This window comes from Lepisosteus platostomus, chromosome 20 (assembly GCF_059453375.1).
Source record: "Lepisosteus platostomus isolate fLepPlt1 chromosome 20, fLepPlt1.hap1, whole genome shotgun sequence".
Taxonomy (NCBI): domain Eukaryota; kingdom Metazoa; phylum Chordata; class Actinopteri; order Semionotiformes; family Lepisosteidae; genus Lepisosteus; species Lepisosteus platostomus.
The window spans coordinates 7,154,999-7,171,281 of NC_142630.1; the positions used below are offsets into that span (position 1 = coordinate 7,154,999).

Here is a 16,283-nt window from a genome sequence, read left to right on the forward strand (position 1 = left end):
ATTCTAGGTTATATTGAGGATTTAGAAAAAGCAACAGTAGAAGATAGTGATAGATAGAGGAGTTTATTTTCCATATGTACAGTATATGTGCAACGTGATTCTTATTCACCATGTCCTCTCGGGATCTGCAGAGTACAACAGATAATAATAACACACGATGTAGACAGCACATTACCGAACAGTAAATAATAAATAGTGACAGTATTTACGGACAATAAACTAACAGAGCAATAAATACAAACAGAACAATAAACAATATGTAGATTTATACAGTTGATATAGAAGTAGATATACTGTAGGTGATACTGTATGGTATGTTTAGATTTTCAGAAATCATTTGGTAAATGTTACGCATTCCGCACGCTTTCCTAAACGGTCTCAATACCCAGGCGCACGGTGTTAAACGCTCACGCTGCAATTAATTATCCTGTCGCAGTTCACTCCCTTCATTTTATCTGTTCCCCTCTTTCTTCATTTCTTTGCTCACTGTTGCAGATTCTCTTCTCGAGCTCCTTAGTGCGCGGTCTTTTCTTCATTTTGTTCGCAGGTTTACGATTTTTGCCCTTGTGTTTCGGATTGGTGACTCACGGTTTAATCGCCCTTTTTGTCTAGCCTTTATTTTTTTACGGATCCACCTGAGGCTTTCTTTTTGAACCCTGCACGGGGTCTATATTCTCCTCACAGCTGATACTTTACAATAATATATAAGATTAATTTTTAAAATGCAGGCAACAGATTCATTGTTAACAGAAAGTGTAAGGGGTGAGTGCTCAGATTGGGATATTAGTGGAGTACCACATGTTTCTGTGTTAGAACCGGTGTTCTTCCTAATTATGATCAATGTTCAGGATTTGGGAATAGCTATAAACTATTCATCAGTTATATCTGTCTCTCATGCAATGTAGACAGAACTCAGGAATGGACAAACACTTAGGTGATATTCAATGTAGACAAGCACATGGTCTCGCATGAATAGCAAAAACATACATTCTTAATAGGACATAGGAAATAATGAGCATTAAGGCACTACTTTTTATTACCATCTCCTACACAATATGAGGAAGCAATAAGCAGAGAAATGTGAGAATCTAGTATGTACAGTAACTTAGTATAACTCTATACAAGCATAGAATTTGGCATCAAGGTGTATTATGGTAAAATGTTAAATGCATTAGTAAGATCTTATTTTGTAGATCTTTATAATGTAGATCTTTTGTACAATTTTTATTTGAAAAGATTCAGTTATGGCTGCTCTTGAATCAGTCAAGAAGGTATCAGTGCTATAATCAGAGCTATAAGATATTTTTCAGTACTTGAGTGAACGTTCTGTTCTTAGAATTATCTACAAGAACTGAATTATTAGTTTAATATGAAAAGGAAGGACTACTAGGGGACCCATTTCAAGTATTTAAAATTCTCAGGGGCACTGTCAAAGTGTACTGATTGCACCTCTCCAGAATCAACATTTAAGCACCATCGAGGGGACATAAGTGGAAACTAAAGGAAAGTGCCTTTAAAACTGGGATGAGGAGGCATTTTCTGCAGAAATGGATGTGGGAGTCTGGAACATCTTGCTCTGATATTAATGGAGATAACACCTGAAAGCTGACATTTTTCAAAAAGCAGAGAGATCATTGGGTCAGATAGCTACAAGCAACCAAATTAGTGAGAAGGGTTGAATGCCCACCTCTTGTTTGTATCTTATATTCTTTACTCTCTGAGGATTAACATTTAGTTTAAAACGGTGGCTAAGCTTTTAGTAGAAGATCTCCATGGGATTGTGTTAATGCAAGAAAAGAGTAAATCAATGAAAGGCTTCTGCATGGAACAGGTGTATTACCCATCATGCATGACATTATTTGGAAGTGAAGTTCATGTGTATAGATACAAACACATTGAGGAATATACTTTAATGGAAAATACATGAAAAAAGTGGAAATATGATGAGAGTTCTGTGTTTGATTAATACCTTTTGCATCAAACTTAAATATTGCCTGTATATAGTATAATACTACATTATTACAGTTACTGCTACAGCTGCCATTGGGCAGCCCCTCAGAAATTGCCACACCACCTCAAGCCCTACATATGTACAGTCACTGACATTATTGTAGAAACTGAAATATGTGATAAACACCGTGACTCCTGGGAAGGAAGTCCTCCAGTAAGCAACACGCTTTTCCCAGATGGAGTGCAGTGGAGGGAATCCCGACACAGGTGGAGATCTGTGGGTAGAAAGCAGTCAAGCAGGGTTTTGCAGCAAAGCACCACCCAAACCCATATTCGCAACAAAAACAAGGCTCAAGGTGAGAAGTGCCAACATTTGGTTGCTGAGGCACCATAAGGAAATCCAGAGACTAAGTAAGTAAGACTAAGTAAGGAAGCAGGCAGGGTTTGAAATGCAGGTGATCGTAACCAAGAAAAGTGGTAATCTGAGGACAAAGTCAGAGAAAAAACCAAGGAAACAGGACACTGAAACTCCTGACAAACACTAAGACTGACTGGATGGGTATTAAATACTGTGATGGTAACAGGTCCAGTAAGTGAGTAAGTAAGATTTAATTATGCACAGGTGGCACTGACTTCTGTCCTGACCTGGTTGTTATGGCAACTGCTTTCCCAGATGGATGAGAAAGGGCTCTGCCAGTTTTGGTGGTGTTTTGGGTGCTTGAAACAGCGTGGTCCCTGCTGAGGATGGTTTGGCAGTGGTAAACTGATGTTTTTCAAAACAGTCTTCTGCTCCACCTTGAAAAGGTGCTAATGTATTTTGTTTTTACGTAAAGCTCTGAATGTATAGTGTATTTATATGCTATACCCATTATTTTTTCCATAATTATTTCTAAAACTGCATTGATCCCACCTTCTTGTCTGATGTTGTCAGATCTCATGAGCTAAGCAAAACTGGACCTGGTCAGGACTGGGATGGGAGGTTGCTGTTCTAAGGATGTGACTTGGTCATTGAAAAGTTTATGGCGTTGTTTGTAAAAGTAAGGGTGTTAACCTTGGTTTCCTAGCTAAATTGCACAATCTGTACTCTCTAAACTTCCCTCTTAATCTGAGTGGCGAGTCAATGTCTCACTTAACCATCTGATGTGTTGTGGAGTTGGCTTGCTGGTACACAAGTGCTGCTGTGCATTTTGCAGGTGGAGGCTATATTTTAGTTGTGGATAAACTGGGCCCAATCCTGTGTGCTAAGTGCTTTAGGATGAAAAGTGAAATGTAAAAACAATTCATTATTAACAAACAGGTTGGGGTTAGTTTGATGCTGAAAGGTAGAAAGAAAACGTTTTGACTGTTGAACCTCCTTTTGGTTTATATATTATTACATTTTTATTGTGTCTATACTTATACAATATACTACAAAACAATAATGGACATTATGCAATGAACAAATATTCACACACTCTAAGTTAGCACTTCTGCCTTTGTCTTTTTATACAGTCTGGCATTTGTTCTTTAATTTTTGTTGTTCCACAACTGCACCTGGGACATTGAGATTGGTCATCTTTTTGGCTCACGTGGAATCTATTAGATCCTATCAAACATTTTCATGCTGAATTTAGGACAGGAGATTGCTACCATCTGATCCCTTTCTGATAAAAGGTCTGTTGTTCATTTGGTTGCTATGTTGTGCTGAAATGTTTCACTGTGTTAGAGAGATCTAAGGTCACTAGATATGCTTTTAATCACAGTCATATCTTTGCCATTTTCCTCTGTTAATATTTCCTTCAATTGCAGATAGATTTCCAATTGATAAAGAGCTACCTACAGTATAACATAGTCATCTGTAAGAGTTAAAGAAGGTTCATTCTTATTATTGAATGAGCTTTCCCTTCTTTATAACCTTTCTTATGTGATCTTTGTATATCTATTCTTTCTCACATTATTGTCGTTAGTTCTAACGTTGGAAGCAGTGCAATTTGTGACTCATCAGACCATAGTATGTTATGAAGAAAGTGATACATTTGTGCACATTTTTTCAACCTTGGTTTTTACTTATTGCCTTCAATAATTCAACACACTGTACGTCAGGGAGTACTAAATGTTTTTGCCATCTTGTACATAAACATTTATACATTATCTGTCTCTCTATACCTTGGGCATTCTCTGTGCGTTTTGCATTAATTTATAGTTTTTTACCCAATTCTTAAAGCAATTAGAAGGCAGTTTAAATAAACTATTAATCGAAAACAGCCCGATAGTTTGTGTTTATTTAAATTATTGCTCTGCATCACTGATTGCTTTCTGTTTATATATCCATTAGACCTAATTAGTTAATTACACTTTTTATTTTTTATTGCGCATTGTGTACGCTGGGCATGTGTTCTGTCTTTGACTGCAATCACATGCTATTAGCATTTGCAGTTAAACAGATATGTTTCCTTTTTTCCCTGCAGTTCAGGGCCGTCGGGGTCTTCATAAAGCGGTTGTGTCTACCGAGCCTGACAGTTCCCCGACCGCTGCCTGCGCCTTGCAGAATCTCCCGGCAGCTGGGAGTAACGTAGTTGTGTCTCCCTCAAGAGGCCGCTAATGGGATAGCAAATCGGCAAGCTGCTCCTTACTCTCCTCTCCTCTCTCTCTCCATCTCCCTCCCCCCGGCTCTTCGGCTCTCTCCCTCCCAGTCTTCTGTCCTGAGTTTCTGAAAACTAGGAGGTGGCGGAAGGACGGGTTTATACAACAAGTGCGAGTTCTGGGGAATGCAGCAGGTAAGGACCGCTTTGAACAATGAAAGACCAGAACAGTGAAATAGGAAAACAGGGAGAATGGATGCTATTTCTAGTCAGAATTTAGTCTAATATTAGTCAGTTTTCGCTTTGTTCAGTAGTACAAAATATGTTGCCACTTCGTTATTATATCCTTCATTGTAAAATATCGGGAGTACATATTAATCATGGCTATATTGTTAGAGGGATTATTTTCATGCCTAGTCAAATAGATAAAGGGTATTGTTTTATCATCATATGTGCGAAAAGATGTTAAGTGATTTGCATTAATTTAATTGTGTGGAATCCCAAATTTGAGTTTATTGGCAGTTCATGCCAGCTGTATTGCGTTTGTACTGGCGCGTGATTTGGTTTTGCATATTGAGTCTTAATTGACTCTGATTAAAGTTTCATTTCCAGCTAAATTGGAATGTGTAGCTTGATTAGCTCATCTCATTGTACCAGTCATGCCCGTTTACACTTCGTACATTCTTCGTGAGAACTAGGGTCATTGGAGAATGTCTAGCATAAAAAAGACTATCAACTTCACCTTAACCATACTTTTAAACAGAGCTCCTGCTGCTGTTTTGACCGTGTTAGCTAATGAATATCGCACCAAAGTTCCAATTTAGTTTAAACTGTTCACTTTTACGGGTTTTACAACGTTACAAACATCCATGTCACGCCGTCGTGCGTATTTGTCGTTGTAGTCACAATTTTACTTTAGTTAGTAATGTCGTTTTAATGTTGATTGCGTGACGTATTGAAAGCAACATACAGTATGGCACTCCCAGGCTTGTTGTTGTTTGTTATAATTAAATGTTTCAGTTTTTGTTACTAGCACTCTAATGGTGTTCGTGCGCTCCTGTGCCTTTAATGTTCATATTAGGTGAAATGGGCTGTTGTTGGCGATAGACTTGTATTTCAGGGCGATAGAAAACCGTTTTAGGTATTATGTGTCATAAGGCGTACTAAATAGCATTTGAAGTTCTTATACTAAAGAAACGCTGAACTTTCATATCGCTTCACTCTGGCTCGCTCTATCAATAGACATGGAAAATTCGCAAAACCAACCCCAAGGACTTAATTAAAAGGCCATGAAGTAAAGAGATTGTGTGTATGAAACATCCCCAGACAAGGTAGGAACTTCAAAACCAGAAGAAGCAAGATCTGCATAATATCGAAACAAAAAACGTCGATCATCTGAAGCATGAAAGTGAATTTGATACTTTACTTATAAGCTTAATCATCAACCTGTTTTTATTGATTGATTAATTAGAATTGTGAATTTAACCGATAGTACGTTCACGTGGCTGTTTAGTCTCTGGCATATTTACATGATTCCCCAAACTCCTTAGTGTACCCGCAGAATTTTCGCGGCGGAAATTCAGATGCGAATGGTACTATCAAAGTTGGAAATATTTATGAGTTCTATATAAAGAGAAAAAAATAAATTACAGATATTTTTCTATCCTGGGTTTACAGCACTATCGAGAGCTGTCCTTAAAGTGCTTGGTGCTGAAATTAAATTCTGCATGGACGCTTTGCAACATTAACATACTGTATACCAAATCACTTTTCTTATAAAGAAAGGTATTCTCGTTCAATCTGAGTTTAATCGAGAAATGGCTATTTTTAGACTTTAACCTATGTAGATTAAAATATAGCTACATTTAGATCCGTCTATCTACTGTTTTACACATGTACAATGGCTTGCCCTTTAGTCGTGGAAAACAATCAGAAAATGGACATCATAATATTTAAGTTTTATGCTATTTAAATAGTTGACAACAGCCAGATTATTAATTATTCAACTTGTTAAATATAAAGTGTCCAGTGATAAGCCAAAACTCTGAGGTTTGACAGAGTACTAAAATATTGGCAAATATTTGGGTCCACACCGAACAATTACAATTACAAAACAGGTTTTGTAAATATTGCATCAGGGAGAATAATAATCATGTCTCCAGCTGGAATATAATACTTCTATTTTCATAGATAGCAAGCATGGTAATACCATCCATGGATTATTATATGATGGAATTGGCCTTTCTACTGTAAAACAAAATGAAATACTGGTAACAACAGATGGAGATCTCAGAATGCACAAACATATATGTATACATGATCACATTAACCAAGCCTTTACCTTGGGGATTTCTGTTCTAGCTTCGGTTAATTCTTTTAATACTAAGTGATCTATGTAAAGCTCAGCACAAAGGTATAAACATCTGGAACAAAAAAGATCCAATTGGGGTTCATGTGGCTTAATATATTTTCATAATTTGTGTGGCTGAGCTTTTGCTGTTTCAGTCTGCTCTCCTTCTCCCTCTGGTACTGCGATATATCTTTGTGTTCATTATGCTTATTTGCACTCGAAACCATATGGTATATACTGTTTCACCATAATCTAAAAATGTGCCTCCTTTGCTTTAATGTGCATGCCAGTTATTCCAAAAAAGGCTTTAATAAACAAATGACATAGGCAAATACAAAAATACTAACTGTTTAACACCTACCACAAATATGGAAACTCACATGTTTTATTTTTGCTGTCGTACTAGTTTAAACCTTAGTCTCTCTCCAATGATGGGCCTAAATAATATTGTAACTCCTTCCAAATCATTTCATACCAGTTGTCAGTTTTTGGAATCTAAAAAGATTTCACCAGCTGTGGATCTTGAGAGCTGATCCCTCACTTGAATTAAAAAAAGCGTAAATTGGAAAAATACAGGATAATGAAATGGTTTAATACGGTGAGCAAAGCTCATTTCCCTGCATGTTGTTGAAATGCTTCATGCCTGAGTGTATGATGTGTGGGAACAGTGAATGTGAATGAGTAAGGCTTTGTCTCTTGTTTGATTATATTTATATTGAACAGCCCCTTCTTATGAATATTCACATGCAAGTAAGGTGTACAGTATATCCAAAGATTTACATTAGTGAATAGAAGACGCATCTATAATTGTTCAGGAATGTCTTTTAAACATGACCAGGATGTGTCAATCTTTATTGTTCTTTTTTTCCTGGTTCAGGTTCTTTTCATGTGCAGCTCAGGAAGAAGTCATCTTTAAATCCTGTCTTGGACACGTTCCCTTTTTAAGTTTCTTCATATTCAGGAGCAACATTTTTCTTGGCACGGATTGTACTTCACAAAAGCCTGGAACATCACTAAGGCTCCCTGTTTTACTGATGAGCACAACATAATATCTTGACCACCCTTTTAACTATTTCCTGAATCTGGACATTTTTCTCTCAATTGTCTTCATTAGAGCTGGTCACTGAATGGTGATATTTTTCTTTTCTCCTCTATGTAAACCAGTCAGTGAGATGATTTGGTCTTTACTATTTGAAATGACCTGTAAGCTCTGTACTGTCACTCTTTTGGGCAAAACACCTATATTTTAGGCCAAGGAAAAACTGCCGTACATCACTGATGTTCTTTTCAGAATCTGGATTCTGAAGCCGGTTTCCTTTTTCAAAGGAGCTTGTTCTAATACTAATTTGAGAAACTGAGCATTCCATTCAGAGAAAGCATCAGCTTTGTTTTCTTATGATCCAAACTGAAGACGTTCCAGGGCCAGCGAGTACAGCAGAGTCCAGGTGCAGCAAGCATACCGATCGTCCCCTGACACTCTGGACCTCATCGGCAGGTTTTGCCATCAGTGGTAACCTAGCCTGCTCACACTGAAGACCATGATGATGAATGAGATCCAGGAGCTGTCTTCGCCGGCAGCAGCTCTTAGCGTGGTACCCACGGCCTGTGTCTCTAAAGTAGAGCTACGGGTGTCATGCAAGTCTCTTCTAGACCGGGATACCTTGAATAAGTCTGACCCTAGTGTCATCCTAATGGTGCAAGCACAGGGGCAATGGACTGAGGTGAGTATTCCCATCAAAAGTAATAGGAGTTCTTGCTCACTCTCAATAATAACCGTGTGCTCAAAAATTCATTGTACAGTAGGTGAGCTGGAGTAATACCCAATAAGATCAAGAAGGATACCTTCCTCCTTTCTCGTATTAAACAGAATTGTATTTTTTCGAAGAACTATCTTGAACCACAGTGGTGGCTTTGAGACGGGGCTGAGATTTAGCAAGTGAGCCGTTTTGTGTTAAAACGTCAGATTGAAGGATGAAATTTTAATCCTGCCTTCATTATCCGAACAGCTGTGCCGTGCTGAAGATGAGAAGGGAAGAAAAAAAAGACGCCTAGTTTTAGATCTCGCAGAATGAAAAAATTTGCCACACAATTTGATTTTTTTTTGTAGCTGTTTTTATGTTGTGGTTTTTAAGACCAGACTCGTAACCCATCATGTTAAGTACTGTATTTTACGGTCTTAAAATATTGAACCCCAAAATATGAAATTAATTTAATAATAGGAAAGGCATTTAAGATGCTATGTTACGTTCATAGTTTTGTATTGTTATTCTTCTGTCCATATACCGTATATTAATTAACTGTAGCCGCTGGTAGGAAACGTAGGTATATAGAGATTTTATTAACTGTACGGTTCATTAACTTCCGAAGACTGCTTGAAGGGCAGTGTTCCAGAAAATTCCGAAATTTCACTTTATACTCCCTTTGTCCTGTTCGTTTAAATTCAAGGCTTCCTTAGACAGGCAGGGATTGCAATGCGTGGACATTGTTAGCAGTATTACATTCCAATTGATTTGTCCAAAAGTCCATGTAGGTGCAAAAACCATTAATGGGCATTGCAACAGATCTAGGACACTGTTGGAGAGAGAAGCTGAAACATAAGCTGTAGATTCTGGTCAAATCTGTGTTGGAATTCTTCAGAGTGTCTCAAATGATGCTTGAATTTTTATTTTTTGTTGCTTTTCTCCACTAAAAACTAGTGTAGTATAGAACAAGTATATTTGCTTGTTTTTGTCGTATATGAACTAAGTCAGTGCCATTTGGCTAGAAATATGCTATGTCTCATTGGATTAAAAACACAGTATAGAGTATATCAGACTTTGAATGCTATATAAATATTGCTGATAACATTTATTTAGAATAAGAAGCATTTGTTTGTTGTGTTTAATTGCCTGCTTTCAGTTAAGAATGAAGCCCAGGTATGTTACTAAAGCTAAAGAGCAGTTTGTTTTAATGAGTATGATATTGAAGTGATAAATGGTTCAGCTACAGTAGTGCTGTGGTTTGTTTTCAGGCCATGGGAACTTCATACTATTCCTGGTCAATACAGTCAAAAATAACCTGGCTTGTTTTCTAGAGAGAGAAGTGGATGCGGCACCACAGAATTAAATCAGACTCTCAGCAGTTGGATCCATTTCATGTTTTGTGAGCTACATGCTGTCATGCAGGACAGCGCCAGGTACTGCCTGTTGGAAGTTTAAGGGATTAAAGTAATATACAGTATTTTCCTCTTTTTGGCTTCAGCAGTATAATTTGCTCAAATTCAAATACAGATCTGTGGCAGATCAAATTGCCTCATCTTGGGTGACTTCTCTTTTCCTTAAAACATTCATTCCTTCTCTTTGGTGTTCTCTATTAAGTGTGCAAATGAAGGCTATAAAATTGAAAAAGACACATTCAAGCTGCCTGTAGGGGATCTACAAATAAGCACTTTGAAATATTTATGTGACCCTTTACAATTTTGTTTTTGTTTGGGGGGATCATTGGAGCATAACTTGATGGTAAACAGCTGAGGTGTAGTATATAGCCTTAGAACTAAATTACATTTATTTAATGCTCTATTGTAGCTTCTCTTCTGGTCTTTGTAAAGGGTGAAAAATGTAATGAAATGGTTATTTCTCCTGTAGGAGACTAGTTGAGTGAGCATATTCAAATTGTATCTTTTTAATTGCATACTTCATAGTGAAAACATGGGTATTTCTTTTTCCTCAAGAAAATCAGTTTCTAAACACTGTGGGTGAGAATAACTGTATCCCTTGTTGGTAAAATATTCTGCTGGTGCAATGTTTTGTGAAAAGAGTTTCAACGGTACAATCTACAAGAAATTAAGCGTTAAATATCTTCACAGAGTGTAGGACAGTCAGTCCAAGAATGTGTGCCAAAGGTTGTTTTTTTTTAACTTTTTTTCTCTTCAGTGTAAAGTGAATTACTTTTTAAAGGGTGAGGTAGTAAAGAGGATGAAATTGTCGAGTTTACCCTTCTCTCATCCGGTGTTAAAGCTTTGAAAATCTTTTAAAATAAGGTCCATGAGTTTGACACAGCAGCTCTGTATTCCAGCTGGAACTCTGAAAAAATCTGAAAGTGGCATCTTTGAGAGAGACCAAAGCCTCAAGCCCTGAAATAGTATTTGCACCGCTTTGTCAGAATGAGGAGAGCTGCCATTGGCTTGGCTAATGGTTATGTCAGATTGTGAATGGAAGGAGGGATCGTGACAAACTTTCCAGGTCAGCAATTGACTCCTTGTTTCTGTAAAGCTGTCACACTGAGGAATAATAAGATTGTGTTTTTAGCTGTCATTGTTGATGTGAAAGTGCTAGTCTGCTTGAATTTTACGGTTTGACAGGTTGCCCCTCTCTGTCCTTGCTTATAAAGCCCTACTTTGGCATAAACAGCATTTGGCTTAAGGGAATAATTGTGCGTTTTTATAATTTGTGTCCAAGTTTTATTGATTAAAACCTTTTACAGCCAAACACTTCACAGTTTGAATGCCCCCTCAAACACGCCAAAATGAAATTGAATTGTTTATTTGCTTTTGCTTCCCAGAAAGAGGAACACTCTTTCTAATACACACTTGACCCTTTTCTCTCTGAGCTTCCATTTACATGGTCTAAAGTGATTTAGTGAAATCTATCCAAAACATCCTATACAGTATATGGCATAGAAACGTATACTGTACCTCTTGGATGGATTAGGCCTATGATCATTTCATTTCCCATCCCAAGAAGAGCAATAGTGTCTTTCAGTTAAAACATTTTCCTCACTCTGCATTTTTGAAATTGTATGCTGTGGTAACTAACCTCACATGTGCAGTGAGAGAGAGTGTATACTGTGAATTAGCAGCAGTAGTAGTAATACCAGCAGTAGTATTTGTACAATTAGTAGTATATAATCAAATACAGTAATTAAGGTCACAAATTGAAAGAGACCATTGGTCCCATTTTGATAATTTCTTGCTAGTAGCATGTTGATCAGAGGATCTAATCCAGCTGCTTTTTTAAGCAAAACAGAAGGAGAGGCTATATGGTTATTACAGGATTAATGGTTACAGTAGGAGCAATACTGATTATAGCAGCAGCAATAGCTTTATCTGTTGATATCAATTCGTATTTCGATTCATTGCTCCTCCAAAGTGATCCTGTAAATGTTCCTGCAATGCGGTTCTATCTGCCCTCAGTTGCCAATGGCATCCTCTCAGTTTCAGGCTCTCCATGCATGCTTTTGCAAGAGGTGTCAGCCTAACACGTCGCTTAATGGACACAGGGCAACATAAAAGCTGAAAGAGGCCATTGTGAATGTGAAACTTCTGTGAGTTTTCAATGTGAGAATCTTATCAGGTAGGTCTTGACAGACAATTTATGCCATAAAGGATGAGATAGTTATTCTGTCCTTTTTTTTCTCTGGGGTCTGAATCAGCGTATATGAATTTGAGGTTTGCTCTGGTCTCTATGCTGAGTTTGCGGTTGTGCTCAGAGTTAGGTGGCTTTGTCAGCTTTAATTAAACCTCAGTGACAATCAGCCTTGCTTCATAAAGTCACTGGTTCTTTAATTTTCTTCTGCTTCAGTTCTTTGTCTCCTCGAGTGTGCTGGTGAGTGTAACGCTTACAAACAGATATGGAGATGCTGTAACATCATTCAAATAATTTTTATCTCATTGTAGTGTCTGTATCAGTGCTTTGTACCTGATAGCATTTCTAGAATGCCGACGGTAACACTAGTAAGTCCTGGCTTCTGTTTGTTAGGCTTAAAAGATTACAGTCCTCCTGTGATACAGTTGAGAAAGAACAATCAAAGCAGAAATTCAGTATGAACCCAGTTGCATACCTTAGGTCTTAAACATTAGAGTGGAATTTTTCTGTGGTTACAATGCCTACCTGTATTGCACATTTTGAATTGGTGGAATTGTAATGGGGCGAAAATCTATGCAAATTTAAAAATGATTACCTGTGTTTTTTACTCCATTGTGCTAGATGGTTGTATATATTCTAAGAAGTGTAAGCAGTATCATTGCAGGGTCCTGATGTAGGGGTTCTGATGTTGTTATGCTTTGTTTGCTGATTCAAGGATGCCTTCAAAGATCATATGTTCATACATACTTATATAAAATTTGGAAAATGAAATGAAATCAAAACACACTTTTTTTGGCTTTAAATTGCTAAAATGAATCGATGTAATAACAATTGGGTTATAAATGATTGTGGTATGCCTGCATCCCAGCAAAAGGAAAAACATCTTTTCTAATGCGATATACAAAACATGAGAAGCATCAGTTGGAGCTACCATAATACATTAAAGGTGGCAACATTGGAAGAGTTATGAGAAATCTCTTTTGTTCCTCTACCTGGTTACTTACGTTGGTGAATCCCTGTCAGTCTTCACATTGGTTAAGCCAGACTGCCTTGCTTTTTTACTGGCCAGCTTGCGGATTGTGTGACCATGCTAGTCAGTCAATAGCTTGGAAACCGGCTTCAGTTCAAGTAGTCTGATGATAGCTGGGACACTCATGAAAGGCATTGTATCCAGGAGAACTTGCCATTATTACCATTATTATAAATCTGACATACCGGTAACTTTTCTGAGTGGAAACACAGCAGTTGGGAAAAGTGTGTCAAAATCACCAAGTATCGCACAATGGAGCTGGTCAGTTAACCGTTACCAATGTGGCTTAAAACAAATGTAAAGATGATAGATGCATAGATGTCTCACAGGTGTTTCACCGTGTTTAATTTTATTTTTGAGTCCTAGCATGTGAAATCAATCACCAGTTGACCTCACCCCTTTCGATTTTGTATTTCCTGTGAATCCTTTATTCAAGTGTGAGTTGTGTCTTAACCACTGTTGGGTACAACACAAAAACCTCAGGAGATAAAAGCAAGGGTCTAACCATTGGCATGTAAAGTGATGAGTTTTGAGGTTGAGGTACAAAAATGGTCTGATTAAATGATTCAATAACTTCTAGCACATTCTAAATGACCACAAATGATGAAATAATGTGATCCATGTTGTCTTAACTGACTTTTTAGAACTATAGTCCATATATTACATTATAGATTTCAAGACCGTTACCGTGAATCCTAGGCCATTTTTTCTTTAGCGTGTGTTTGGCGCAGGATTTTAGATTGAGTAGACCTCCAAATAATGTCAGTTCAATTAGTAACCACCTTCTATACCGCCGTCTCAATTTTTTTGTACCCTTTTCCAAAACTTGTTTATCATGTGCCTTCACTGTGAAAATTGCTGCAAAAACATTTTTACACGTTATCGTTATATAGTACATCAGTTTGCAAGTGAATGATGGCAATGTTAGTCCATCTGAGTATGGAGGTCACAGGAAAATGAGAAGGGATGGAAGCTAGAATCTTCTCTCCCAGTCGCCAGGTCACTTGTATTAGAAGGGCTATATAAATATATAAAGGCTAAATGTTGCCGTCTAACAGGACTGGGGACTGCTGTCGAGGGCCTGAAACCAACATGACCAATGCTATGTGTTTTCAAAGTGCCCTCAGATCTGCAGACATTTATTTGAGTCTTTTGCTCTCAGTTTTCCATCACTTCACTCCCCCCAGGGTGCCATATGAGGCTCTCTGAGCCCTGGAAAAAAGCTTGTGTCTGCTGATAAGGTGCTGTGCGCTGGATCTGTGGCGCTGTGCAGGCAGATCTCTCTGTCACAGCGTCGGCAGTGGGAGTGCCACTCCTGTGTCCTTTAATGCTTCGCAATGGGAAGTGACATTGTCATGTAAAACACTTTCCTAACCAGGGCTCAGGAGGCACAGAGCGAAGATCCCACATAGCTGTCGCCGGTCTGCCTTGACTCTCCGATGAAGCATGCTGTCAGGGAAGGGCGAGGAACCCATGTTGATGCTCCAGCTCTCGGACTGCTGCACGAACTGACACTGAAAAACAGATGCTTGCAGAGACATTTGGCCTCAGGCATTTTTTCCTACACTGGCAAGCAAGTGAAGTGTTGTACTTTAGAAATGGGAAGGCGGTGGCGTCTGTTGTGCAGACATTAACGCACATTAATAGCCGTGTCCCTTTTTTAAGAGTTACAGTGCCAGGTGTGGGTAAAGCCATCAGCTACATTTCGCTTATATTCATTAAAAGGAAGACAATGGAAAACACATGAATTACTTGAATACCGATTTCCCTGATGAACCTTTATGACAACAATAGTTTGTATTATGCTGGTTTACAGACGACTATATTGGCAAGTGGGAATGCGAATGATAAACAGCCTGGACAAAAACCTAGAGACTATAATAATGTACAGTCTGTAGAAGATCTAATCTAAAAGTTGTCATTTCTTTTTAATTCTTCATTTTTAATTAGCTGTGGGATGCTTGTTTGAGTTGCGTTTTCAAAGTATTTTTTTTTAGATTAGATGAAAAGCATCCTACACCAATAAGATAAAAGGGTCATAGTTTCAAAATAACAACAACAAAAAATCTCCCCTAGGGATTAAGATACTCCAGTTTGGGGCTGACGCAACCAGGAAGCCGCTTTTCTGAGCAGAAGTTGAGTTCCATAATAAGGGGTTTGAGTTGTGACCAGGGTTCCCCAGGTGCTGGTGTATACCCAGCTGAGCACCTCCAAGGCTAGCACTCTCTCGTCTCTTGGAGACGTGGTGACCCTGCAGCCCCTGGGGTGCTTGTGGGGTTTGCGATGCTGCTGGTGGGGGACATGCTCAGTTGGCACTGAACCTGCAGTACGGGGGCTGTGTTGTCTGTGATGTGTTGAAACACAAGTAGCTTGCACGTAGGCAGGTGGGAGGAATTGTCCCACACTTCCTCGTTTTGCCCTGTGTGTGGTCTCGGGGTTCCTCACTGTGAGCCAAGATGTGGAAAAATGCAAGGCTGACTGTTCCAAATAGGGTGGGTATCAAAAAAAGAATTGTTGATTCTGAATTTATGCCAAAAAGATACACTAGCTTCATTGAGTAAACACATCTGTGCCAGAGTCATATTGGAGCCTGATACTAATATTGTATACACCTGCTTAAGTAGTCGGGGGAAAAAAAACATTTGGCTTTGATTATTTTACGAATCTTGAGTCTAGTATTTTCTCAGTCTTATTTCATAGATCATTTATAATGGTTCTTCAATACAAAAAGATTTTGGGTGCCTTGTTAATGGTTGCATTATAAAAAGCAAACTGATACACCTCATGAATGAGTGTGTAACCGCAGAGCTCTTAAAGAACTGTTTTGCACTACACCATCACCGAAGGGACTTTAGAAGTCTTCTTTTTCAATAGGAGTCATTCCTCTGACAGTTTTTGAATGCTCCTCAGATTAACAGAGACGCAGCTCAGTTTGCTTTCACACTGAGCTGCTTTCATCACTGAAATAAACAAGTGACTGTTTGCACAACTGGCACAGCAGATGGCAGATCACAAAGATAATTAAATTATGTTGTGCCTTTGCTGTTTTC

At 38.3% G+C, this 16,283-nt stretch overlaps 1 protein-coding gene across 1 annotated transcript in view; it reads left to right on the forward strand.

Annotated features, from left to right (window-relative positions):
* The first annotated feature begins 4,503 nt into the window (after window positions 1-4,503).
* cpne7 (copine VII) overlaps window positions 4,504-16,283 on the forward strand; it is a 50,218-nt gene continuing 38,438 nt past the window's right edge. The window contains exons 1-2 of the mRNA XM_088613680.1: window positions 4,504-4,706; window positions 7,739-8,582. Of these exons, the coding sequence (XP_088469806.1) occupies window positions 8,400-8,582 (183 nt within the window). The 5' untranslated portion in view covers window positions 4,504-4,706; window positions 7,739-8,399. The remainder of the gene's footprint in view (window positions 4,707-7,738; window positions 8,583-16,283) is intronic.